This window comes from Vicia villosa, linkage group LG5, assembly GCF_029867415.1.
Source record: "Vicia villosa cultivar HV-30 ecotype Madison, WI linkage group LG5, Vvil1.0, whole genome shotgun sequence".
Taxonomy (NCBI): domain Eukaryota; kingdom Viridiplantae; phylum Streptophyta; class Magnoliopsida; order Fabales; family Fabaceae; genus Vicia; species Vicia villosa.
The window spans coordinates 164,698,399-164,726,241 of record NC_081184.1 but is presented as its reverse complement, the minus strand read 5'-3'; the positions used below and the strand labels follow the sequence as shown (position 1 = coordinate 164,726,241).

Here is a 27,843-nt window from a genome sequence, read left to right as displayed (position 1 = left end):
TGTTTCATCAACTTTTACATGATTCAAGATTTTCTATATGTAGTTAGTAATAATCACGTTTTTCTATTATAGGTTGAGCTTCAAACAGTGAATGGACTGGTAAAGGATAGAACACAATGTGCCCCTGCCGATTATGTTCCACAGAATATGAATCAAGTAATTGTACCCCGAAGTCTTCTGTGGCAGGATCCTTCGGGGTACAGTTATTTGATTCATATTCTGTGACACAATACAACTTGGATAGAAATGAGGCGATGCAGGTTAAGTCCAACAAAACCTTCAAATTTATAGTCCAACAACCCCTTCTCATTATTGCAACATTTATTGATTGAGTAAACATACACCCCTAGCTTACACCAACACCGTAATTTTCTACATACAAGGTATACAATTCATTTTTTATTAATTTATTCTATCTTAATTTCTGTGCACAAGTATATATCTGTGTTAAAATATACGGTGTAATATACAAGTGTAGGAAAATAAGTGTAGATATAGCATAACTCAAAGATGAAGGAAAACGCTGAAGGGTAAGTAGTAGTAACTAGTTGTCATGTATTATTTGTCATAGAAATTAATATTCAACTTTTATTTGTGTCTAATTTTTCCTGTCAATTGGTTGTGAACTTTACATTAATTGTTGTTGCAGAGAAACTTCTTATATTGCTAAGAGATAGTAGAAAGCTCACAAGGATACTGGGCTCTTTTGATCAATTTGGTAACAACTTCTCAAATTCTGTAATTGTTTGACATGCTGTTGGTTGAGTTTCTAATAGTGTTCCTATCAATAACATGTAGCTAATGTTGTTCTTGAGGGTGTCTGTGACAGGATTATTGTTAGTGATCTATATTGCTTTATCCCTCTGGGCTATATGACGTGGCTGTGTTAAATTTAAGGTAAACTTTATGTACAAAATTTGTTGAACTAATTTACAATAAATGATATTCCATTCCATGTATTCAAGTTAGATATATAAAGTCCTAAATATTAATAAATTAATTTGTATTTATTGATATATTTAATTTGATTATTCTTTTTACACGACATATATATATATATATATATATATATATATATATATATATATATATATATATATATATATATATATATATATATATATATATATATATATATATATATATACTCGTTCTACTCTTTACCTTCTTATTTTAGAGCCTTTATATAATAATAATCTTATTTTGATTATATTATTTTTATTTTGCAGATTGTGAATATTTTCAGTCATTTGAAGATGTTCAGACTTTGCAGGACTAGGACCGATTTAGTTGATTTAGTTGTTTAGGGATGATTTTCTTATTGTTATAATGTCATGTGAATTGGTTTAGTTGTTTTCATGTTAGAAATATGTGAATCGGTGTATATATATTTTGGATTAATTACAATGGTATAATTATAATGCATGTTTAGTATATAATCGAAATCGCTTCTTTGTTGAAATAATGAGATTACTGAAATAATGGGATTACGATTGTAAATTATAGGTTTATGGGATAACAATGGTAAATTACAGGTTCATGAAAGAATGCTGCCATAAATGCAGGTTTAGAAATTATAAAAATAATAGGTTTATAAAAAAAAAGCATAAAAAATAAAATAAAAAACGCAACCTACGAAAGCGCTTTTGGAAAAGCGCTCTTATAGGGGGGGCTATCAGAGCGCTTTTTCCAGAAAAAGCGCTCTAATAGGGGGGGATACCAGAGCGCTTTTTCCAGAAAAGCGCTCTTATAGGGGGGTCTACCAGAGCGCTTTTAGAAGCGCTTTTGTTACCTACGCCAGCGCTGGCTTTCACAACGCTTTAAAGCGCTTTTAAAGCCCAAAATAAGCGCTTTCGTAGGCCTTCCGTGTTGTAGTGATATCCTAGCACAAATAGAATCAATTCCAGCTTCTATCTACCATGCAATAATTTCCAGCTATATAATTTCCAGCTTAATATATAAATTCCTCTTCACTACATTCCTCAATCAAGTGTTGACCTTTGAAAAGTGAAAAATAAGAAAATTTTCAATACAAGATATTGTAGGAAGAGTTTGGATAATCACAAAAAAAAAATGTAAATGATGTGTAGAAAAAGATAATCAAAGAGATCAGAAAAGTAAGTAAAGGGGATGATGATTGATTCAAGAGGTTTTGAAGGTAGGGTTAAAAAAATATTGTTTTAAAGAATGAGCTAGGTGTAAAAATGCTGAAACTTGAAAGATAATTTAGTATTTCTCAATTTACGCATTTTCAGCGTTACTTTTTTTCTTTGTTAATATTTTTTTTATTAGTATTAACATCGGTTACATGGTCCAATTGAGAGATGATATATTTTGCATCAATATTTTTAAATTACTATTTTCAAAAGCTCTTTTTACTTTTTAATTTTATATATTCAAATTCCTCAGTTTTTATCAAAAATCGACGTGATAGATCTTTTAAGTGAATTCCTAGAATATGGCGTTATGGTACTTTTTATATTCTTCTACACGTCGATTTTTTTATGTAAAACAACGTGATTTATCTTTTGCATGAAATACTTCAGAGAACTAGTTAGACTCTAACTTTTCATTTACCTATCTACGCTCTAACTTCTTTTCGTCATTGTTTTCGCGAAAGCCTAGGAAATTTTCAATGTCACTCTCATCAGAACTCTTCCAACTTATATTCATCAAAACTGAAACATCATCTCTATTCCAACCAAAATTCGTTTGAGGTACGTTTTTTCTTCTGTATCACGTTGAGATTTATATAACTGAAATGGTTTATATCACTAGTACATTTGTTCTTCTTTATCACATTTGAGATTTATATCGCCGAAATGGTTTATATCACTAAAATAGTTTTTCTTGATCATTTTGTTTTCACGTTTAAGGTTCCTATCACTGACATGTTAGTTAGTATGTTTCTACGTGTCATTATTATTGATGAGGATGTATGGGACAAATTTGTAGAGACTTTCACCATTGTCATCTTTACCTCTATAAAGAAAAAGGTAAATTGTCCCGATTACGATTATGATGAATGTGCCTACTCCCCGCATTAATTTGTTCTCTACCTACATTGTATGGACGACCTCTGGTGGAGGCATACATTCTATTTCATTATTGTTAGTGAGATGAGTCAATTTTAAGTAAAAAAAAACTCATTTGTATTGATTAATTGTTTTATAATAGGTTGAATGGATGAAGAACTCTATTTTGTGCTTGCTTTTTTTTGAGAGAAATAATGTCCCAATTTTTTGGGGACTTCCAAGGTTGTTTGTCTCCCATTGTATTGTAATGTTGTACTACTTTTTTATTTTATGTACATATATAAAACATTAATCGATACAATGTAGTAAGTACTCTTATAAAACAGTATCTGTTACTTACACTCATTCATACAACATTTATCAGATGCAATGCAACAACGTCGATCTATAATGGCTCTTGATAGTAACAATTAATAAACGGAAATTATAACATTAATCCTCTCATTACTAATGCAGTAGTACCACCATAATGAAAAACTAAAACAAAATTAAAAAACAATAAAAACTAATTGCAATTGCAACCCCTATTTCTACCGTTTCAAAACTAGGCTTTATTTCTACCAAAATCCGAACTAAACAAATCTCCTATATCCTGAAAAATACCATAATCTCTCTTCCAATTCAAATCCAAACTCTCACTCATAGTATCAACAAACTTGCCACTAAAATCAACATCAGGAAAAAATAACATGTTTTTTTCCATCTCTGTCTCGTTACCAAATACATCATTTCTTTCAAATTCATCAAAAAAATCATCACAAGGAATCGGAAAAACAGACTCAAAATCAGATTTCAACTTATTAACATTTTCTACAACTGAACATTCATTTTCACATTCACCACTCATTGGAACCGGAACAACAATATCTTCCTCTTTCACTGTTTCTGGTTCACTTTCTGAAGTGCTACACTGACCAAGTACTGAAGTGGCGGATACACCGTTGTTACTTGCACATTCTTCACCGGAAATGTTCTGAACCGGATGAATAAAATTTGTTATCGCATTTGCACCACGGATTTTAATGGCGGCTTTATCATACTCCTTAGCAGCTTCTTCAGCAGTGTTGTAAGTTCCTAACCACAGTCTTACGCGCATTCTATGATCTCTTATCTCCGCCGACCATTTCCCCCAAGGTCTCTGTCTCACTCCCCGGTATTTCTTCCCGGAGTTAACCACCGGCTTCCGTTGAATCACCGGAGCTCTAGTTTTGGCTTTGATTTTACGTGTAGATGTAGACTTGATGACTCTGTTGTTTTTCCTCGGAATGTTTCTGTTCTGGTTAGTGACAGTGATCTCGTTGATGAATGTCTTGACTCTGCGGCGGGGCGGTTGGTTATCGTCCGAGGAAGAGTCGGTGGCGTCTTCGTCGGTGTAACGTATACGTACAGTTTTGGGATAGGGATAGTGACTGTTCATGTTATAGATATTGTTGGTGAGTTTGGTTTGTTTGAGGTAATGACGAGTGTGTTTGATGATGTTGGAAGGTGTAAACATGTTTATGTTAACGTTGTTGGAGACAGTAGTGTTGGTGAAAGAGAGAGAAGAAAAGTGAAAGGGAAATGGGAGAGAAAGAAAATCTGTTGGAGAAATGGGCACGGGTGGGGACGGGGAATGGAAGGAAAGAGAATAAAGGGAAAGAAAATGTCAGAGATGATATAATAAGAATAAGAAGAAGATGAAGATGAGATTAAATAGTGTTTATTATAAAGTTTAATAAGAATATGAATATTTTGAAGGAACGGTAAAAATAAAAATTACGGTTTAAAATAGCTGTTTCTCCTATAAACTAGTTCCTTACTAGAAATGTGGAAAAATGGTGAGTAATATATTCTAGAACATTAAGATCTGGCAAAAAAAAAATTCAACTTCAGAAAAATATTACACCTAACCTATATTATAGGATCGGAAATAAGAGATTAAAAATAAAAATAACGGATATTTATTGACCATTTACATGCCACGCTTAGCTTATAAATATTCAACATAATAATCATTCTCTTTCCTTTTTTTTCTTTGGTTACAAGTTACAACCTAAGCCATTCATTTATTTGGTCGTTTCTTGTAATTTTTTTTAGAATTTGCTTGCACGTGAGGAAATAAAGTAGAATTTAATTGAAATATACAAATGTCTAAAAAAGTTGTACATCTTCAGTAAATAATAGTCGTTAAAATTTTATAAATATTTAAATATTTTAACTGGAATACACTGACGAAGTAAAAAAATTTACAACGTTAGTAAATTACAATCGTTAATTTATTAGAAGTGTTTGAATTTTATTTTAATTTTTTTTAAATAATTTAATTGAATAGTTGTGATGCATTGATATTATAAAAAGTTTTACACTAACAATGCATAGCAATTAAACTTATATTTAAATTTTTCTTTAATCAAATATAAAATATTAATTGTGAATGGCTGTGATACATGGATCATGTAAAATATTTTATGACATGGCCATGGCCAGGGCATGACAATTAATCTCAATAAAAAAATAATAGTAAAATAAAATGTGGTTTGTAAAAAAATATAACACAAGAAATAAAGCTCATTATAATAAGAATAATCTTGTTGGCTTAACGTTATTATTTTGTTATTGTTTAAGAAAATGTTAAGTTGCTTGTTAGCATTATACGTATTTTATAATTTTGAAATGTAGATTATATTAAAAAGTGTATTTTGAGTATTTGTTAGAGAACATCAAAGTTGCTGTGGTGTAGTGGTTATCACGTTTGCTTTACACGCAAAAGGTCTCCGGTTCGATCCCGGGCAGCAACATTTTCTTTGCATTTTTTCCACCATAATTTACTGAAGAGTTTAGTGAAGTTAATATTATATGAACAATTCATTCTCATATGAGTCATATCTAGTCATTATTTTTCTTTCTTTTTTTTTCTTCCAATGATATAATGGGATTTTTTTTTTCTGTGTTGTGTTTTTCATTAAATAAGTTAATAATTGCCATTTAAGCATAAATATATGTCGTGAGAAAAAAAATCAAATGTTCAAATATAAAAAATGAGAAACAAAAGTATCAATAATAAGAAATTACATTAAAAAAATATTAAAATCTAAGTATGACGTTAAATTAAACTACAACAAATTCATATTAAAGTCAAAATATATTTTTCTTTCTTAGATTTTAACCACCTTCAAACAAGAATTTTAAATTTATTGGACAACAACACATTTGTTTCAAATAAGCTATTGCTTCTGTTTATCCAAAAATACCATAAGCACCCTAACCAATCCTCCACCTGAATGCATTTCCTAGTTTTTTTACAAAATAAGTGAAATCATAGAATTGGAGTGCAAGAGGACACGCCATATTATGAACACACATATGATAAGTTTAACCATTTAAGTATAGTAGACCACACATCTCTAAAAAAAATCACATTCAAAGAATAAATGATTAATATATTATTCTAATTAGTGATCCCTTAAGAAGACCAATGAATTATGGTCTAAATACCATGTCGAGCTAAATAACCCTTTGTTGGAAGCTTGTTAGTAAAAAGCCTCAAAGAAAATAGGAACATTTTCATATAAACAAAATTATTTTAAACAATCTCATTAGGTATAAATGATTGCACTAGGACAAAATTTGATAATAATATTAATTGATACGTTTCTTTGACTACATAATCTTTGTCATGATCAATGATCAAGTCTCCACACTCATTTACCCCAAAAAAAAAAAAAGTCTCCACACTCATTTATCAACAATACTAGCCCACAAAACAAAAATAACTACCAAAGCATAACATTCTATAAGAAAATTTTACTTCGTACCCCTACAATTGCCCTTCTACCCCTACAATTTTGTAAAAATGCCAACTTTACCCTCAATAGTTAATAATCATTTTACCATTTTACTTTTTACCATTCATCTAAAAAGTCAAAAAAAATCAAATCTGCACCCCTACGCACCTTCAATTCGGAACACTTCTGGTAAGTCATCCGGTTCACAAATTAACAAACCGGAACACATTATGCAAGTCATCCGGTTTGCTTTTTTTTTTCCCGGAAGACATTCTAAAACTGTTCCGGTAATACGAAAATCAAACCGAAACAGATAAGCAAAGTGTTCCGGTGCATTTGTAATCAAACCGGAACAGTTTTGAAAAGTGATCCGGTGAACTTGATATCAAACCGGAACAGATTGGAAAACTGTTCCGGAACGCATTTTGTATTTTTAAATTTTTGGTTTTTTTTTTTAGGTATGGAAGTTCCGCTCCAAATTTGTCGGAAAAACGAGACAGCTATAGATACCACTGATGTTTTCACAACTTCACAGAGATTTGTCACACGGGAAGAAGTTATCCGCTGGGTTAAAGAGACCGGAATCAACAATAAAGTGACTGTTATCATAGCGCGTTCAGACACTGAAACAGGCAAAAGAGGAAGAAGTAACAAAGTTATATTTGCGTGCGATAAAGGTGGAAAATATAAGGATAAAAGTGAGACTCAAAGTGCTACTAAGAGATGTGGATGTCCATTTAAAATCAGATCGACTCCGGCAAAAGATGGGTCTGGATGGAAGGTTGATGTAAAATGTGGAGTTCATAATCATGGTTTACCAGATAGATTAGAAGGCCATTCATTTGTTGGTAGGTTGACAACAGATGAGAAGCAGCATGTTGCTGATTTGACAAAGAGACATGTTCCGCCTAGACACATATTGACTTCCTTGCAACAGCGAGATCCTGAGAACGTCACTCGGATCACGCAAATATACAAGCATAAAAGTGTGATTGAAGCGGAGATAAGAGGTCCAAGAAGTGAGATACAACATTTGCTTAAGCTTATAGAGGAGGCGAACTATGTTTATTGGAGTAGGAAACGGGATGATTGTGAAGTTGTGAGAGATATTTTTTGGGCTCATCCAGATTCGGTAAAGTTGCTGAATCTTTTTCCTACTGTCTTGATTATGGACGCCACTTATAAGACCAACAAATATAGACAACCTCTGTTTGAAATAGTTGGTATGACATCGACCGAGTTGACATTTGCGGTTGCATTTGCTTATATGGAGTGTGAGCAGACAGAGAGTTATATTTGGGTCTTGGATAAGCTGAAGCAATTGTTTGTGAAGAAAGATGTGGTTCCACAAGTGATTTTGACGGATAGAGATCTTGCTTTGATGAAAGCAGTTGAAGTTGTTTTTCCTACGACGCATAACTTGCTATGTCGCTTTCATATTAACCAAAATGTTGGGATGAAATGCAAGGAATATGTGATGAAAGACATGCGAGAGACGATAGGCACATTGTGGAAAGATGTTGTATGGGCTAGTAATGAGGTTGAGTATGGTGTACGGTTGCAATATCTTGAACAAGCATGCTTTGCTTGTACTAACTTCCTCGATTACGTGAAGAACACTTGGTTGATCCCACATAGGCAAAGATTTGTAGGCGCATGGATTAATCTAGTGCTTCATTTTGGTAACACCACGACAAATCGGTATGTCATAATTCTTAAAATATTTATTTAGTATTAATTTTTGGAATATTATTTTTTTATACCTTCTTTGTTTATTTTAGGGTTGAATCTGCACATTGGAAGCTAAAGCAGATGTTAGGAAACAGCCTTGGTGACATGGTCAAAGTTTGGGAAGCTATGAATTCTAACCTAAAAATCCAAATAGGTAACATTCGAGCTTCGTTTCAAAAAAGTTTTTATGAGGTTGAGCACGCACACATTAGTCCATTTTATGATAATTTGCGTGGTTCAGTATCGAGAGCTGCTTTGAGACGCATTGCAGAAGAGTTATCGAGGCTTGATTATGTGTTAAATAGTAGGGAAACATGTGGTTGTACTATGAGAACAAGTTATGGGCTACCTTGTGCTTGTGAGATGGGAAGATCGATTGTTGTTGGAATCCCATTACAAATAGAAAGTGTTCATCTTCAATGGAGGATACTATCTATGGAAGGTGACTTGCCTTTAGATGAGGAAGCTGGTTCGGAGGTTGATATGAGTAATGCAATTGATGAATTGTGGAGAAGGTTTAAATCACTAGATGTTGTTGGAAAAAGAGCATTGAAAAGTAGGGTTTGTGAAATTGCATATCCCACAACAACTTCATTGTGTCCACCACCTGAGAAAATAAAAACTAAAGGCGGAGTGAAGAGGAAAGGGAAGAAACCAGTTGGGTATGATGTTTATAGGGATCCTTCAGGTTTTGAGTATGCTGATCAGGCGTCTCAATATTCACAAAAACAATCGCAAGCATCACAAACTTCCAGGAAGCAATCACAATCAAAGAAGCAATCACAAGCAAAGGATGAGGATTTCACTCTTCAGTTTCCTTGTCATATTAGGCCATATATTACCGAGATTGTTAATGTTGTAGCAGATGGTAATTGTGGATTTAGAGCAATTGCTTCGTGGCATGGGTATAGTGAGGATGGTTGGGAAATGGTTCGTCGTGACTTGGACATGGAATTAAGAGAAAAGAAAGACTTATATGAGAGATTGTTCGGTCTAAGTTTATCCGAAGTGAGAAATGGATTGTTGATATATCATGTTGGTTTTCAACCACCGGAGAAATGGTTGACACTACCAGAGATGGGTTATTTGATAGCGAATCGGTATAACATTATTCTTGTGCTGCTTGGTAACCCTTGCTTGACCTTTTTTCCTATGACAACAACATTTTCTCCAAGTGCTCCTACATATTGCATTGGCCTTGTCAACAGGAATCATTATCTTCGGGTAACCTTTATATATATTTTATTTAATTACTTATATAATTACTTATTTAATTACTTATTTAATTACTTATATAATTACTTATTTAATTACTTTGTTAATTATTTTTATGTCATGAAATCAGGTTAATATGAAAGAAGGCTTCCCGCTGCCACCCGTCACGGTAGATTGGATGAAGTTTCGTCTTCAAGTGGCGACATCTTGGATGTTAGGATTTGCTGGACGTCTTCAACATTGGCATCATCTTACGCCTATGTTACCATCACGTGTTAATATAATCCAGAATGTACCATAAAATTATCCAAAATGTAATATCTAAAATAAAATATAACATAGTCAATGCTCATCGGCGATGCGCAACACCTCAAATAAGTCAGCATACGCGACATCATCCTCCTCGGCCTCTACCTGCCGGAGATAACGGCGAACCAGTGTGGAGGCACGAGCCCAATCTGGATCAGCTGGTCCTGCATCAAAGACAGGAACTGGAACCTCTCTACGCTCACTAGGTGGGGGCGGCACAACCTGAGGATGAGACACACGGTAATACCACTCTAAATATCCATCCACCGTCTCATGAGGGTATCCCACCGCCTCCGTACCTCTAATCACATCTGCCACGCTCTGGTGATAACCAATCCACTCCACAGCAATCTCATCGTTGCTGAGCGTATCAGCAGGAGGTGCAGGCGGGATATACTGGCGAATACCAAACTGGCGAAGACACCTATCGGGTAAGTACGACACGTGTATGTCACCCCAAACAAGGAAACCTCTGTGTAAAGATAGCTCGTTAAAAGCAATATGAGGTCGATGATCCTCGAATGGACGCCATATGACGTCTGTAGGTGTCAGCTGATCCAATATCGGTCTATATGCATCCACCTTGATGGCCCCCTGTCTGTAGAACCATCTCAACGCCCTCGGAAGCCCTTGGTTGTCTGACCGCCAATTTTCTCCTTTCCTTCCCAGAGTAGGAAAGTACTCATGTATCCAACACTGTTAACAAATAAATTAAATGATATTCATTAATACCAATGTTTATATATATATATATATATATATATATATATATATATATATATATATTAAATAATATAAATTATAATATATGAATAAACATATAATTAATTAAAAATAACATAAATACCTGTAGAAGAGTAGGATATCCACCGAGCTGCTTGCAACTAAACATATATGCATCCCCAAGGTGGCGATAAAGAGTGGCCAGTGCCGCTGATGCCCAACTGTATGAACCAAGCCCACGTAGATCTCTAAACAATAGCAAATATCGGGCCTCAACCAGGGTAAATGTCTTATCCGCAAAAATGGTAGAACCTACCAACATCATCAGATATGCCCTGGTCGCGTAAGTCCAACTACCAGCAGCACGGTACTGCACGAATCTGTCATACAGCCACTGCAGTGAGTAATAAGCTCCCCTGCAAGAACGCACATGTACAGCCATGACATGTCTATCCACTCCCAATAACTCACAGCCAAGATCAACAGCCACCTGCTCTGTGACATGCTCATCAGGATACCAGAACATACCATTGATAGGCAAATGGAGCAGGCACGCAACATCATCTAAAGTAATCGTCATTTCACCAAATGACATGTGAAATGACGAAGTCTCAACATGCCACCTCTCCACAAATGCTGAGACGAGATTAACGTCTATCTTGGTCAGGCTAGTTCTCTGAAGAGAAGCCAGACCTGACCTAGACACGATAGCCTCAATCTCAGGTGGGAGCTGCTGAGGCACTCTCTCCTGGAGCTTCGTCCCGTGCCCAGCAACTTTAAGCTCCTTTTTAGAGCCTCTTTCCTGAAAATAAATAAAAAAACCACATTAGAAGATATAATAATAAATTCTATTTAAAATAAATCAAATAATTTTTACTTACCTCTCCGTACCATAACCGGCGAGCAACATGGTCTTGATATCGAACAAGTAAAGATAAATCTGATGGTCCACCAGGATATCCAACTGGCTGTGGTGGTGGGTTAGAGGAACCAGCTTCGTCGCGGCGGCGGCGGGTATGTGGTCTCCCGTCTGGTCCAAGTGTACGCATTTTCCTGAAAAAAAATTTAAAAAAAAAATTTTAAAAAAAAATAAAAAAAACCAAACCGGAACAGTTCCAAAAAGGGTTCCGGTTTGCAACTAAGCTAAACCGGAACAGTTTTCAAAAGGGTTCCGGTGGAGATGAAAACAAACCGGAACAGATTTCAAAAGCGTTCCGGTATCATAGGCAACAAACCGGAAGAGTTCCAAATTGTGTTCCGGTTTGGAAGCGAACGCACCGGAACAGAAACCAAAAGTGTTCCGTGAAGTATTTTTCTGAACCGGACCACTTACCAAATGTGTTCCGGTTTGGAAAGTTAATGAACCGGAAGAGTTTTCCAAGGTGTTCCGGTTTGTGTTTCGTACAGATAAAAGGAGAGTGTTTGTTCAAGATCAGTAAAAAGTGAAAAATGAGAAAAAAAATTCCTATTTATGGAAGGGTAATTTCGTCAAAAAAATATGATTGTTGGGGTAGAAGGGCAAATGTAGGGGTAGGAAGTAAAATTTTCATTCTATAATCTTCTTATGTTTCACGAAAAATAGTGTTAGACTCCACTTTCAATCACCTCCCTTAAAATGTCACCCCAACCTTTTCAAAAATAACCAATTGTATCTTTAATTGCTTGTGCATATAAGGCTGAAATTTTCTTTAGCTTGTAAGAACATAATTTCGTATTTGTGGCGATTTAATAGTTAGCATTTTCATTTTTGAAGTGTCAATATTAATTTATAATATTTCAGATAGGGGTGGTTAATCGGATCGGGCTCGTTGAGCCAGCCCATTTAATCTAACATTTTTCGCAGGTCGTCCCACCTAACTCGCTTAAAAAATAGGTGCGATGGGGACCCTCCATCCTTCTTCCCAAGATCCCTTCAAACACTCTATACAATTACAACCTCGCCGAATTAATTTCCAAGAGATCATCTAAATATGTTCTACCGAAACAATAATATAGAAGTCGGTGTTTATTTTTTCGAAAAAAAAATTTAAAATAAAATAATTAATTCTCAGATAAAATATGAAATCAAAATTATAATTTAATTTCTTTTATCTCATTAGGTATATATTTTATATTTCTTAATTATCTTCATATATTTATTTTTATAATATTTTTTATAAGTTTTCACTTTAATACTACTACCTTAAAACAAAAACTTGACTATTAATTCATGAATGGACGAATTCGGAGTCATAAAACAAAATAAGATGAAGTTTTGAAGTAATGCCACCACCTGTCTTTCTTATTTGAACGGATTAATAGTTCCTGAACCAAACAATTGCGGTTTCGCCTGTTTTGCGGTTCCTATTTCTAACACACAATTTTTTGTACTTGTCTCCTTAATTACTGCATAACGTCACTCATGAGTCTTTTCTTCAAAATATTTTTCGTTAACAACAGGCTACGAATTCGGCTCCTAGATGTAGAGACGAGATGGAAAAGACATGCACAGCACGTGATTGGGCAAAACGTATACCTATCACGTGAGGTGAGACACTTCGGAACAGAGAGTTTACTTACTCAAAAGCAACATTGCCTCCAACTTCATCAACTATAGTAAAATTCAACAACTATTCCATTTTTATTAGAGTGTGATTAAATGATTCTTAAATAATGAATTTCTTTGTTAATAGTAAGATTTTCAAATTTTGTTTTAAAAGTTTTTAGTATATGATTCAAAAAATACTTCATGTTTCTCTCTATACATCTAATCTATACTCCGGAAGAGAGACCCGTGAAATACTAATAAGTATGTTTATGTATTATTCTTCAATGCAGTCTAATCAAATCAGAGATTTCGTTCTAATTTTAAAAATAATTTTAAATTTAAAAAGTAAATACAATTATAATAACTAAAAAAATACATAATAAAATAAAAATATATATTAATGAATAATATATTTTATTATAATTAGTTTGAGTTTTGATATATGTTAATTTTTTGTAGGTATTGAGTTTTTCTCATAGTATTTATTTATTTATTATAATATTTTATTTATTTTAATTAATGTTTTATGGAAAAAAATTAAGCTTTTCAAAATTTAGGACCTCCTAAAATTTAGAGTCTTCTTATCCTTTCACGAGACCGACCCTGCTTAGTTTTGAGTTGAATTCACACTTTTTTTAAATGCTTTCTAATCCCTTAAATTTAACTTAAAAGTTTAACTTAATTTTAAATTTAACAACTTAGATACAATTTAATCCTTTTTTTTTTCTAAAAAATTTCTTTGAAATTTGAATAAACAAATCTTCTAATTATAAGAAATATTACATATAAGAAGAATACTACTATAACTCTCGGAATGTTTATGAAAGAAGCCTCCACGAGACGGAACGCGCTTGAAGCATAATTGTCACTCTCTCTATTTAGGAACTATCGACTCTAAGAGCGTGGGCGATGGAGCCCTGGAGAAGTGCACCCCGAAACAAGACAAAATATATGGGTAAGGACGGGAATCCCACATTTGGTCGGGAACAATTTCTAGAGATGTTGAAGAATAATATCAACTCTTCTCGACCATAACTAATAACAATTAAACATGGTTGCTATTCCGACTCACACTTGTCAAGAGTACAAAATTCAACAAATACGCTTAATCTCATTAATAAGACAAGCGATAATTGACTTCAAAGATCCGTAGATGATATCACCAATAGGACAAACCCCACTTACATAAATAATCATGATCGATCACGACAAAAGCAAGAACCTCTTGTTGTTTTTAAGCTCATAAACCAAGTCGAAAACGACCGAAATAATAAAGCACAAATACCATGAAGTAAATTAAATAAGTCATGAAGAAAACATCAAATGAAAAAGGTAAAGACACAAATATCATTGTTCATGCAGGAAACAAAGAAGCATAAGGCACAACACACTATCGACATTATAGTAAAATAAAAAAAACGCGAAGTCACGCATCTCCACCATAAGACTGCTTGATCAAAGGCTCCATACACCTTCTTAGACCGTTCACCCGATCACCGCAGGCGTCACTGTCCTTAGCTCGAGATTACTTCTCCCGCATTGAAAATTGTATCTAGTCGATACTTTTTCTCCGTCTCTAGGGAGGACTCAAGCTCAATAATCCTAACAGCTAAAGAAGAAGGGTACCCATGAATTTTGGCCTCCACCCAAAGATACTAAACACGACTAGCTTTCTCTTGAAGGGTTGATATTTCATGTAGAAGCTTAATCATTTCTGCTCAATAATCCTAACAGCTAAAGAAGAAGGGTACCCATGAATTTTGGCCTCCACCCAAAGATATTAAACACAACTAGCTTTCTCTTGAAGGGTTGACATTTCATGTAGAAGCTTAATCATTTCTACTCCATAAATGCACACTTCCCCTTCTAGGAATCTCTCTTTTTGAAAGGATTTACCATGGTAAAAAATTCCTTCCAACCAAGTGCTTCTACGGAGAATAGAGAAGTGGTCTAGTAAGTGTAAAAAGTGGCTTCTAAGAAAAGCTCCGTCTTCTTCATTTTTGGGAGATTTTGGAGGTAGGCCAAATCCTCTTCAAACATCGCAACAACAACCTCTTAAGGAGTATGGAGAATCCGGGTAGTCAGAATAGCCAGAAACTTTATAAGAGAAGTGGACAACCTAAAAACGACACCCCATGTAACACCCCTCTAATAACCCGCGGCAAATAAACAATTATTAAATCAGAGTAACATGTAGAGAGGTATCACAATTAGTAAATAATGAAAAACACACGTCAGTATAAGTCATGCATTCACTGAAACACCTGAGATCATAACTCATTAATCAAATTCATGTTCTACACAGCGGAAATACTTCATCAAGTTAACATTATATCACTAATGTATCAGACTTCAACCAAAACAAATAAATATAGAGTTACAATCAAAACTCCAAAACAAGCGTTCCCAGTGTTACAACTATCAGAGCATGACACCTGACGCTAACTAAAACACTGACTCATGAGCTAATCCTCACCGAGTCAAACAGCCGCTATCCTCAATCTGAAAATGATAACATGTAAGGGTGAGTCTCGTCATAATTAACAAATGTTATAAGGTTATAAAGCAATAACACGTCACAGTTGCATCATTCACCCAATTGTTTCATAAACAGACATTCAAACAAGTCAAACAACAACCAACGCATCATCAACATTTACAACACTAGAATACATCCAATCATGTTATAAATTATGCATATGAATGAATTGACACTATGCATGTGGTACCAACATCATCCAATGGGAATAACCCATGATCGATCCAACATCATCCAGATACGGCCCTGCCAGCACATATTCCACACAATGGGAATCATGCCCTTTACTGATCCAACACACCCTTTTGGATACAGTATCATCAATGAATATGAATGAATGCAACATATATAACATACTTATACCATCATCATCATCATCATCAATATCATCATCATCAATATCATCATCATCATCAAGTATGTCCATATATATTAACATCATTCAATCACAACTCTATCATCATCATATAGAAAACATACACGTATTTACACCAATCATCATTAATAAGAAATAGCATACATGTATTCTCATTATTCTAAAACCAATCAATCATCATCATATAGATTATTCTATAAGGTTCGTTTAGCTCAAAACGGCGCATTAAACGGACCAACGGTTAAAAAGTTATGCATCTTGAACTTTTCAAATATCTCAAAACAATAAACAGCACACGGCGCCAACATCTACACGCGGCGCGAAGCGAGGAAAAAGTTACGCCTTCACGGCGCCAACACAAGTACGCGGCACGACCTGTGCGTATCACAAATTCTTGGCATTCTGTCCACCTGTTCGCGGCGCCAACCCTGTGCACGCGGCGCGAACCGGCGATTTCAGAAACCCCAACCTGCAGAAAACAGCATTCTACACATTCCAAACTCACCCAATTCATACCAGTACGAACCTAGGGAAATAGAATGCACAAACAACACGAAAAACACCTCATAATACATCAATTACACATCAATTGAGGTCATAACAACATAGATATCATGGATTCAAACATAGGGGTCAAACATCATACTATTTGACTCAATCCCTAAACCTATCATATGACTCAATCGATCCGAATTCTACATCTATTCAGTATTATCAACCCCTAACCCGATAATAGATGATAATCAGACAAGTCCCCCCTTACCTTAGACAAATTCCTTAATTCTTGGTCTCTCCCTCTACCGTTCTCCTTCACGTTCCTCGTTCCTCAGACTTCTGTTCTTTCAGGTTCTTTCTTTCTTCCCAATTCCAATTATTTTATGAAAATAATAATAATATTAGTAAAGGGCCTCCCTATCTCACACCCCCCCTTTTACTATTTCTCACATGGTCCAAATGCCATAAACCATTATTTATTTATTATTTTCACAAAATCCTTAATAATTCTAATTATTAATTCAATATTCCGATTAAATTAATATTAAAATTATACGGGCGTTACACCCCAGACATCCATGTCTCTTTAGCTGAATATTCACAACAAATTACCATGCACAACAAGAATCACTCATAATATTAATCATTCACACATGTAAGAATGAATTCAATGCACTGCTCTACTCTACTTCAATATGCATGTGATACCAAATTTGAACATCAGAGTTATTTACTGATTTCATCCACTCACCGTTGGTTCCCCTTCGAACATGCTTCCTTTCTGAACCCAAACTCATCACTGGTCCCCTCTTCTTAACTAAGACTTATCACTTGGCAAATTTTCTTACACCTATCTCCAACATACATGATGCATGAAATGTAATAACAAAATATAAATGTAATAATCATTATTGGTTCCCTTTCGAACCATAATAGTTCCTTCATATATTTGGCCACCATAGTAGTTCCTCTCTTAACTACACTTCTCAACATAACTCGACATAATAATTAGAATTACACAATTTCTTGACAATACTGATCCATATAAATAATCACAACAATTTAGATTCCATCATCATTGGTCATCACATAACAGTCAACAATTCATGATTAGATCATTCTTTAATAATCATCTCATAAGAATCATCACAAGTAAAACATACTCTTCACAAATACATATACATTTTTAAGCTCTAACAAATTATTATAAGGTAGTATAATGTGTTAGCTTTCCAACACTTTGAACCGAGTCTCAAATGGAGTTACGAAACTCAAGTTACACACGAAATGAAGCACTTGGTTCAAAAAAACCAGGGGGCTACTATGGTCGCTCGTGTTGACTAAAATGGCTCGTATCACTCCCCAAGTAAGGCCCCCCTTCGACAGGCCTCTAGTACAAAAACCAGAGGGCTGCTATGGTAGCCCGTAGCAGCTGTTACGACCCATAGCAGCTCCCATAACCCAGAATTTTGTTTCGCAATTTTGTGTGATTTCTCTTGTTTTCCAACCTTGCACCAGACCCCAAACCCTAGGTTTTGACTTGTAACATCACCAAAAAATATCATAACTTAATGTACATGAATCACCTAGTAATAAACACTCCACAACATCAAAATCAACATCATCACATTAATTCATCATGCTGTTCATCAATACTTAATCATCATCATATGAACATAATTATCTCTAATGTTCTCCTGGCATCCAATCACATGATTCACATAATTAACAACATTTAGCCTGATTAACACAATTAAAAACAACCATACATCAATCCAATTGTGGAGGTTTCGCATAACCCTCTCACAATTCACAAACCCTCGTCAATGAAGGACAAAGGGAGAAAGAGAAGAAGAAACAGGGTAAGGATTCATCTCTATCCTACAAGGTTAAGCACCCTTATCATGAGTATTTCCCCCTTACCTCGAATTCGCGAAAAAGCTCCAAATTTGACAGTGACAAATCTTTCTTCTTACTATTGCTCTCCTAGGGCTTCTTATTTCCTCTCTTGCCTTTTCTTCCAACTTTCACATACTGATTGATTTACCCTCATTCCTTCTAATTAAATAAAACTTTATTTTAGTTTTATTTTTCATAACTCTATCAATCTCCTTTAGTTCTTATTAATCTCATTTACCACCTCAATTCCCCTTAATTTTTATTTTTTGCCTCAAGATCACTTATTTTTTATTTTCTCAATTATTTCAATTAATTAACTAAAAATATATAACATTTATACCCATCCTCATCAAATTAAATAAAATAAAAAATTAATTCAAAAACACACCAAAACTCAATTAATTAAAACTGGAGTATTAAACTTCTCCCTCACGTAAAGAATTTCTACCCTCGAAAATTACTTGAAGGAAATAGCTCCAGATAAGACTCCCATTCTACTCCCTAGAACCTGCGACACGCTTCCTCTAGTTGGTCCTCCCCATATTATCTTCTCCAAAATTATATCTTTACCCCTTAATGGTTTCACTTCTCGATCTTCTATCCGTGAGGGTGATGCATCAATAGTCAAGTTCTCTCTCACTTTCACATCATCCAATTGGATCATATGAAATGGATCAGGAATATACTTTCAAAGCTGAGACACATGAAATACACTATGAAGAATCGAAAGAGACTGTGGCAAGGAAACTTTGTATGCCACTTCTCCTACTCTCTGAAGGATATGATACAGACCAATAAAATGAGGTGCGAGCTTTCGAGAATTTAGCGCACGACAAACACCATTCATTAGAGTGGCTCTCAAGAACACATGATCTCCTTCCTGGAATTCCAGTGCCTTTCTCCACTTATTATGATAATTCTTTTGTCTGCTTTGCAATGCCTTCATCTTCTCCTAAATCAGCTTAACTTTCTCAGTGGTTTATTGAACAATCTCAGATCCAAGCACAACACTTTCACCTAATTCATATCAACCCAAAGGTGTCCTACACCTTTTACCATACAAAGCTTCAAAAAGTTCGTTTCAGATACTAGAATGTAAATTGTTGTTATTGGTGAACTCGATCAATGGAAGTAATTATCCCAATTATCTCACTGCTCCAAAACAAAGTTCTCAACAAATCTTCCAAGGATTGGATAATCCTTTTAGTCTGACCATCCGTCTGCGGATGGTAAGCGGAAATCAACCTCAACTTATTTCCCAAGGCTTATTGCAAACTCTCCCATAACCTTGATGTGAACCTCAGATCTCTATCTAAAACAATGCTCGAAGGAATACCATGCAACTTCACAATCATACTGAAGTAGATCTCTGTCAACTTCTACAACAGAAAACGAATCTTTAACGGAATAAAATAAGCCGACTTAGTCAGTCTATCCACAATAAACCAAATATAATCGCTTCCTCTAGAGGTCTTCAGAAAACCCGTCACAAAATCCATGGAGATACTATCCCACTTACATTTAGAAATACTCAACGGTTTCACCAATCCAGACAGTTTATGATGCTCAATCTTCAACTTTTGACAAGTTAAACAAGCGTAAACAAATTCGGCCACACACTCTTCACACATGGCCGCCAAAAAATTTTCTTAAGATCTTGATACACCTTAATAGCTCTAGGATGAATATTCGAACTACTTCTGTGACTTTCTTCAATAATTATCTTCTTAAGCTCTGGAAAATCTGGCATACAAACTATGTCCTAAAATATCATAATTCCATTCTTTTATACTTTGTTGTCCACTTATTAACCTTGATTGATTAACACTAACTGATGAACCATTTCTAAGTCCAACTTCTAACCTTTTTTGATTTCTTCTAACACATTACTAATCAACTTCAGCATACCTAATTTCACACTCTCTGGTGTTATCTCACACACCAAGCTAAGATCTCTAAACTGCTCAATCAAATCTCTAACCATAAGCGCCGACATATGCAAAGAATTTCTACTCAAAGCATCTGCCATCATGTTAGCTTTACTATCAAAGATCCATTTGAATGTTGTTGGCCTAGGTGGAAAAGTTTTACTTAGAACTTGAACAGATGGATGTGAAGATCGTCTTCATGTATGGTGAACTAGATGAAACAATTCTGATGAAGCAACGTGACAGGAATGTAAAATACGGCAAGGAGGATTATTTATGCATGCTGAATAGGTCTTTGTATGGCCTGAAAAAATCTCCTCGACAGTGGAATATGAGAGTTTATAAGTTCATGGCACACATAAGTTTCACTAGGAGCCAGTCCAGTCACTATGTTTACTCAAGATTTCTACCTGGAAGTTCACTTGTTATTTTGTTGCTTTGTGTGAATGATATTCTCATAGAGAGCGACAATGTTGAGGATGTAATGAAGGTGAAGGATGAACTCAATAAAGAGTTCAAAATAAAGGATCTGGGAGCTGCCACTAGGATTCTTGGGATTGACATTTGGAGAGATAGAAAGCAGTCGAGATTATGCTTATCTCAAGAGACATACCTAAGGAAAATTCTCGATAAATTTGGTATGTCGAATTCAAAGTCTATCGTAACACCAACAAATCCTCAATTCAATCTGAGTACAACTTAAAGTTCGAGTACTGAAGTTGAAAAAGCCTATATGAATACCATTACATATGCTAGTATAATAGGTTCTTTGATGTATACTATAGTTTGTACAAGGCCAAACATAGTCTACAAAGTGAGCCTTGTAAGCAGATATATGACTAATCTTGGGAAGGCACACTAGCAAGCTCTGAAGTGGATTCTGAGATACATAAAAGGATCCTTGAGTATGGTTCTGATTTATGGTGGAGCTAGAGAAGATGGCAAAGTTGAAGTCGAAGGATTTGTTGACTCTGACTATGCAAGAAGTATGGATACTAAAAAATATCTTTCTGAATATGTTTTCACTATGTTTGGTACAACAATCAGTTGGAAAGCAACGCTTCAGAAGGTTGTAGCCTTATAGACCATTGAAGTTGAGTATATTGCCCTCATTGAAGTTATTAAAGAAGCATTCTGACTTGAAGAGTTTGCTAAAGAACTGAAACTTCAAGGTCAAGCTATCATTGTTAAATGTGATAGTCATAGTGTCATACGTCTATCAAAAATCTCAGCATATATAATGAGAGAACCATGCACATTGATGTTAGGTTGCATTTTATTAGGGAGAAAATTGAATGTGGAGAAGTCAAAGTGATGAAGGTTTTGACTGATCACAATGTTGCATATATGATCACCAAGTCATTGCTAATCAACAAGTTCATTCATTGTATGCAGTTGATAAAACTGCATGATGAAAGCTAGTTTGTTCCTTTCATGTTGTACAGTTTGTTCCAAGGTGGAGATTTATGGTATTTGGATCGAACACTAGTCTCGACAAGAGTAGCTTCATGGTTCGACAGAGTGGTGCATGTTGTAGTCGAAGTTTTATGCAGTAGTGGAAGATGTGTGTGCTATAGTCGAAGCTTGTTCTAGCATGCAGTTGTTTAAGTTAGCTTGTTGTTTAAGTTAGTTTAGTGTCTAAGTTAGCTATGTATGTCATGTATGTTTGTGTATTATCATCATACGTAATATACATAGCTAGTAATCCATAATAGGCCGATCTCTCGGGTTTTTGAGAGGTTGAAGTTGGTTGTTATTTTATAATACTTGTAATTACAAACTCTAATGAGAAAATAAAGAATAATGATTTTAGTCAATCCTATTTTTCTTCTTCTTCTTTCCTCTTTTCTCCCTTTTGTTAACTGAACTTTTTTTACTCAATAAAAAAACTCTCTTTCTCACCGAAAGACATTGTAATTAGTATCGTTTGTTACAACAGTATGGAAGAAAATTCTAAATTCATCTTCTAATAATTTCGTAGATTCCCAAATATTCAATTTTGACATTTTGTATAAAAAGATCTTTCTTGAAACGTCATTCCTCAAAATTTTAAGTTTGAGGATCTCTGAAATTATTGGAAATTGATTCATTGTCAATATCCTTGTCCAAATCTCTTATGAAAATTGATTCATTGGTTCACTTGTGAAAATTATATAACTCCATACAAATAAGGCACTACATACAACTTGTTTATAGATAAGTAAGTAATCTGAAAGAAAATGAATGGCCAGAGGAAATAGTTCACAGGAATACCAGTGTGCCCACAATTGTCTCTTTCTAATATGACACAGTCTTAGGCACTGGTCCTACGGAATAAATGTCGAAACCAAAAAAAATTACAAACTATGTAAACTGTATGTTATGTCCACTTCTGGAGACTTCTACTAGGTAACAAGTTTGGGAACAATGAGGGACATGAAAAGGTTAGAACACGTGAATTTGTTTGACAGTATAATCAACAAGAATTTGTAGCATTAAATAAGGTATCTTTAATACTTACACACGCAGGCTCATTGCTTTGTATCCATCCAAAATCCTGACACATCTTCAAACTAAAAGGTTTCAAAATTTTATTTACCAAATAAACTAATAAACTGTTATGTGTTATGTGTCGCTCACAATGCCCAAGACAAATTGAGCAGAGACAAAGCGAGGGCGAAAAACATATGTTTCTCCTTTTCACCAAGAGCAGACGAACTCTGCTCTCTGGTGCATCATCTATCGTCCAAAGCAATTAGACGGTTGTCTTCAATAATGAAATGACATTGTGACTTAATAAAATCTAAACTTATGAAGGCAAAGAAAAAGGGCTATAATCAACTTGATACATGTTTGAAAGATAAATTTGACGAAATTATGGTGTTTCCGTTGCGACTTGGTCGAATGCTAAACTCATTTTCAATTCAAACATACACTTTATATTTCATTACTTCCAAGACCCTTGGAAACAATAATCAGATCAGATCAGGTTAATATACATCGGAAAGGTTTAAGTTCATCATAATATGCTGTTCGGCAATGAGATTATCGACTTGGTTAAGAAATCTTCACGTTAATAACTAATGACATACACACAAAAACATACAAAGAAATGCCTGATATTGTAACCAGCTGACTGTAGCACCGAGCAGGTGCGAATTCAAGAAACTTCAAATAATTTGAAAAAATAATAATGGTTAATCATCTTGTTCTTGTTCAGAACGTGGAACAGATACATTAATCAAATGAAATAAATGTCAACAACTTTACTTTGTTTTCATTCACTTCCTTTCGGCAAAGGGGAAGAAGTGGAGTTAATGTTCTCGTTATCGGTCTCGCTTTGAGATGATAATCTAACTTCTGCTTGGTTCTCAGATGATGCTCGAGTCTGTGTATTATCAGTCAGTCTCACATTTTCTATCATCTTCACAACTTCTGACATCTTAGGTCTCTGATCAGGCATCCTTACCACACACGACATAGCTATCTGCAACATCTCAACCATCTCTTCTTCTATATTTGGATATCTCATCAACTCTAAGTCAAATACTTCGGCCGTCCACTCCTCTCGCACCACCGAATGAACCCATCTCACCAAGTGGACAAACTCCTCACCACCTGTTGAATGGATAGGTGATTTCCCTGTTAGAAGCTCTAGTAACACCACGCCGAAGCTGTAAACATCTGAAGGTTGCGCTGCTTTCCTCGTGTCTGTAACTTCTGGTGCTCGGTAACCTGCTGCTCGTGAGATTGGTAATGCGAGGGACGTTGATATGGATGCTAGACCAAGATCAGATACACAACCGTATTGCTTAGTATTGAGAAAGATATTCGAAGACTTGATGTTTCCGTGTACAAGTTTACCGCTATTCTCAACATGGATGTGAGCAATGCCTCTTGCTGCACCTAAAGCGATTCTCAACCGAGTATCCCAATCTAAAGGCACCTTCTCTTCTCCTCTTTTCCCTGAAATTCTCAGAAAGCAAAATGAGTACAAATTTTTTTACATACATTTGAATCAAGCATAGTAAACATATGCAATTGCAATTGGTTAAAATAATGGAACATACCATGCAACAATGAAGAGACACTCCCCTGACTGTAGTAATCGTATACCATCAGTTTCTCGTCTTTCGAATAATAATAAGCTTTCAGCTCAACCACATTCTCATGTTTAAGACTTCCAACAATCTCCATGTATTGCTCAAAATCCTTCTTTCCAAAGGCAACCTCCTTCAATCTCTTCACAACAACCGCTGTCGCGTCCTCAAGAATCGCCTTGTAAGCAGTACCAAACATTCCCTTTCCTAATACCTCGGCGGAAGCTCTCAATAAATCCTCCAAATCAAATGCATAATTACATCCCTCGAAGAAAGTCAGTTTATTATTAGCATCCATGTTCCTCGAAACTGCTTTCTCCGGAGACATTTTCCCCTTATTCGACTTTCCAACAAACGCATCATCATCATAATCATCATCCTTTTTTCTAGCACAGCAGCACACAAACATCAAAAAACCAAATGCCACAAGCCCAAGAAAACTCCCAACAACAATAATTCCAAGCAGCGCCGCTTCACTTAGCCTCCCGCGTTTCTCCGATGGCGAAGACGCAACATAAACCGGCGAAGGCACGGGCGGAACAACGGTATAATCTCCAAGAGTTACATTATTCCCAAAAAACGCCGAATCAGGAAACCTCCTTAACGATCTCGGCACAGTGCCATGTAAATCATTGTTAGACAAATTCAGCGTCTGCAACCTCGACAAATTCAGATCAGGAATATCACCAGAAAGATCATTGTTCGCAAGGTTCAAACCAGTAAGCTGAGTCAAATTCGAAAGCGAAACAGGAATACTCCCATTGAATCTATTACTAGACAAATTAACAACAGTAAGATTCTTCCAAGCTGAAAAATCAGGCAAAGGCCCAGACAAATTGTTAAACTGAAGATAAAGAAAAGACAAATTTTTCAAATTAGAAAAATCAGCAGGAAAAACCCCAGTTATGAAATTGGATCTAAGACTCAAAATCTGAAGCTCTGCAAGCTTACTAATAGTATCAGGTGGAATATTTCCATGAAATCCAACACCCGGTAACCGAATCGCTATAACCCTAGACTTATCACCATTGCAAGTTACACCAGTCCAATTATCACAAACAGAGAAACTCTCATTCCAATTCAGTGTCCTTGAAGGTGGAAACTTTTTCATAAAATCAAGCAAAACCTCTTTATCTTCAACAGGCTCACAATTTCCTCTCCACAAACACAGTAAGCATATAACAAAACATGTAACATCAAGAAACTTCATGTTTTTTCACTTCTGCAATAAGCACTTCTACGATAAGCACTTCTGGGATAAGCTTAATGCTGCATAGATTGAAATGAAAATTACAAGAAGGTTAGTACTATAAAATGAAGTGAAAAAGTGAAATTTCCCGCTTGTGAAAATCGAAATGAAAGAGACAAAAAAGGAAAATTCAAATTGTTATTATTCCAAGAACGTTGTCTATAGAATGAAAGTAGAAACCGACATTGCTGCAAAAAAGAAAGAGCTTTTTGCAGTGGTAGTGTTTCTTTTCTACAACAAGTAAGTTTATAATTTAAAAAACTAGGTTAAACTAAAAAAAAAGAATTTAAAAAAAGCGCGTTTGAATTTCAGCTTTTTGGTGTTTATTTATCGAGTAAAGTGAAAAAAAAAGGATGAAATTCAAATTTTGTAGAAAGAAAAGTGGTGGTACTTACTTACTTTTGGTTGTTTGAAAATGTAGATCTGAGATAAAGAAAGTAAGAGAAGAATGTAGAGATGAAAAAGAGAGAAAAGTGGGTTTTTATGATGGTGAGTTTTAACAACGGTTGTTAAGTTAACGGTATTATTTGGTGTGGTGGCTGTAACGGTGTTGGAGAATTTGAAGAGGTTGAAATGGGAGCGGTGTTATGTTAAGTGGTTGAGTAGTAGTGGGAGTGTGTGAGAATGAGTAATACTAATAATGAGAAAATAACGGTGAAAGTTGGAACGGAAAACAGCTTTTGTTTGTGGTGGTATTATCATGGAATGGTGGAGATGGTGATGTGGAATATGTGGGGTCATGTGTTACTTCTTTGGATTTCATTCTTAAATGTATTGTTTGGATTCACATGGATCGTTGTTATTTATTTCTTGATTTATCCTTAAATTTGGATTCAATACTTAACTATTTTGAGGTTGATATATTTTGAATAGATTTTTTTTTTTAATTTTAAAATTATTTTACTACATAATTATATTTTAATTTGAATAATGTTAAAGTCAATTTCTTATCAAACTAGTAAATCAACCCGATTGATAGATTGATAGATGTGTAAATACATGACAATAAACTTAACTCACAACATTTCACTTATTCACTTCAAAAATAAATAAAATTTACTCATAAAATATATCTCTTATGTTTAATTTCACACACAACGATTAAAAAAAATAAAATATAAAGAAATTTACATAATCAATTAATAATAATTTAATTTAAAAACATAACTACATTGTTGACAAATTAGATTGGTGTATTTGAGATTTTTCGAATTGAATATATCTTTGTGTTATCTGTATTTTTCTTTTATCTTTATTCTTTATTTGTCTTTAATTAATTTTTATGTTTAAAGGAATAGTTGTTTTTTTAAAGTAATTATTGTTTTTGCACAAAATTAAGATTAAAGTAGTATTAGAAAAAATTTGATATAATTATATAACGTTGCATTATTAAATTAGAATATAATGTATTTTTTCATAAAATAAAATAAAATTTAAGAGAGAAGAAAGTAAAATGTGAAATAGAAACAACTATAGTGAAGATAACATAAAATTAAGTTAGGCTTTGTTTGATAAAAATAACGGTCGACTAATATGTTAACTGATAACTTACCGTTTATGATTGATATTTTGATGATTAATAGCTTTTACTAATGATTGATAATTTATAACTGGCAAATTAATTGAAGTGTTTGGTAAAATTAACCGTTCAATTACTTGATAAATTAAAATGACATAAAAGACTTTAATATTTAATTGTTTTATTTTAAATTAAAATAAATTATAAAAGGTAGTAGTGGATTTTGTTAAAACAATAAGGTCAAAAATGAAAGAAAAAAATGAAAAACTATAAGTTATAAGATTATTTGAAATAGCGTTTGAAAAATAACCTATAAGTTAATAAAATAAGCTATAAACTCGTGAAAAAATGATTGTTATCAAATTGATTTTTTATTTTTCAAACTCTATTTTAAATAGAATTTTAGCTTATAACTTATAGTTTATCATTTTTTCTTCAATTAATACCTCTTATAA

General features: G+C 34.3%; 5 protein-coding genes and 1 non-coding gene across 7 annotated transcripts; 2 read left to right on the top strand and 4 right to left on the bottom strand.

The window, feature by feature from the left end:
* Window positions 1-3,579: 3,579 nt before the first annotated feature.
* LOC131605939 (ethylene-responsive transcription factor CRF2-like) lies at window positions 3,580-4,452 on the bottom strand. The gene has a single exon (XM_058878226.1). The coding sequence runs from the start codon at window positions 4,450-4,452 to the stop codon at window positions 3,580-3,582; it is 873 nt and encodes a 290-aa protein (XP_058734209.1).
* A 39-nt stretch (window positions 4,453-4,491) lies between these two features.
* Window positions 4,492-9,542, top strand: LOC131605938 (PKS-NRPS hybrid synthetase cheA-like). The gene is made up of 5 exons (XM_058878225.1): window positions 4,492-4,615; window positions 7,258-8,500; window positions 8,581-8,684; window positions 8,772-9,449; window positions 9,529-9,542. The coding sequence occupies exons 1-5, from the start codon at window positions 4,492-4,494 to the stop codon at window positions 9,540-9,542; spliced, it is 2,163 nt and encodes a 720-aa protein (XP_058734208.1).
* On the top strand, window positions 5,740-5,812 carry TRNAV-UAC (transfer RNA valine (anticodon UAC)). The gene has a single exon. It is a non-coding gene; the product is annotated as a tRNA-Val (tRNA).
* A 545-nt stretch (window positions 9,543-10,087) lies between the features above and the next one.
* LOC131605936 (protein MAIN-LIKE 1-like) lies at window positions 10,088-11,357 on the bottom strand. The gene is made up of 2 exons (XM_058878224.1): window positions 10,902-11,357; window positions 10,088-10,750 (listed from the first exon to the last, which is right to left on the bottom strand). The coding sequence occupies exons 1-2, from the start codon at window positions 11,355-11,357 to the stop codon at window positions 10,088-10,090; spliced, it is 1,119 nt and encodes a 372-aa protein (XP_058734207.1).
* Window positions 11,358-19,878: 8,521 nt separating this feature from the next.
* LOC131605935 (uncharacterized) lies at window positions 19,879-20,642 on the bottom strand. The gene is made up of 3 exons (XM_058878223.1): window positions 20,477-20,642; window positions 20,280-20,356; window positions 19,879-19,992 (listed from the first exon to the last, which is right to left on the bottom strand). The coding sequence occupies exons 1-3, from the start codon at window positions 20,640-20,642 to the stop codon at window positions 19,879-19,881; spliced, it is 357 nt and encodes a 118-aa protein (XP_058734206.1).
* A 2,931-nt stretch (window positions 20,643-23,573) lies between these two features.
* Window positions 23,574-26,580, bottom strand: LOC131603689 (probable inactive receptor kinase At4g23740). Of its 2 annotated transcripts, none has more exons than XM_058876103.1 (3): window positions 26,265-26,580; window positions 24,591-25,889; window positions 23,574-24,486 (listed from the first exon to the last, which is right to left on the bottom strand). In XM_058876103.1, the coding sequence occupies exons 2-3, from the start codon at window positions 25,828-25,830 to the stop codon at window positions 23,798-23,800; spliced, it is 1,929 nt and encodes a 642-aa protein (XP_058732086.1). In that variant the 5' UTR covers window positions 25,831-25,889; window positions 26,265-26,580; the 3' UTR covers window positions 23,574-23,797. The 2 variants fall into 2 exon arrangements, with proteins under 2 accessions (XP_058732086.1, XP_058732087.1); XM_058876104.1 differs by having other exon boundaries at window positions 26,269-26,580.
* Between the last annotated feature and the right edge of the window lie 1,263 nt (window positions 26,581-27,843).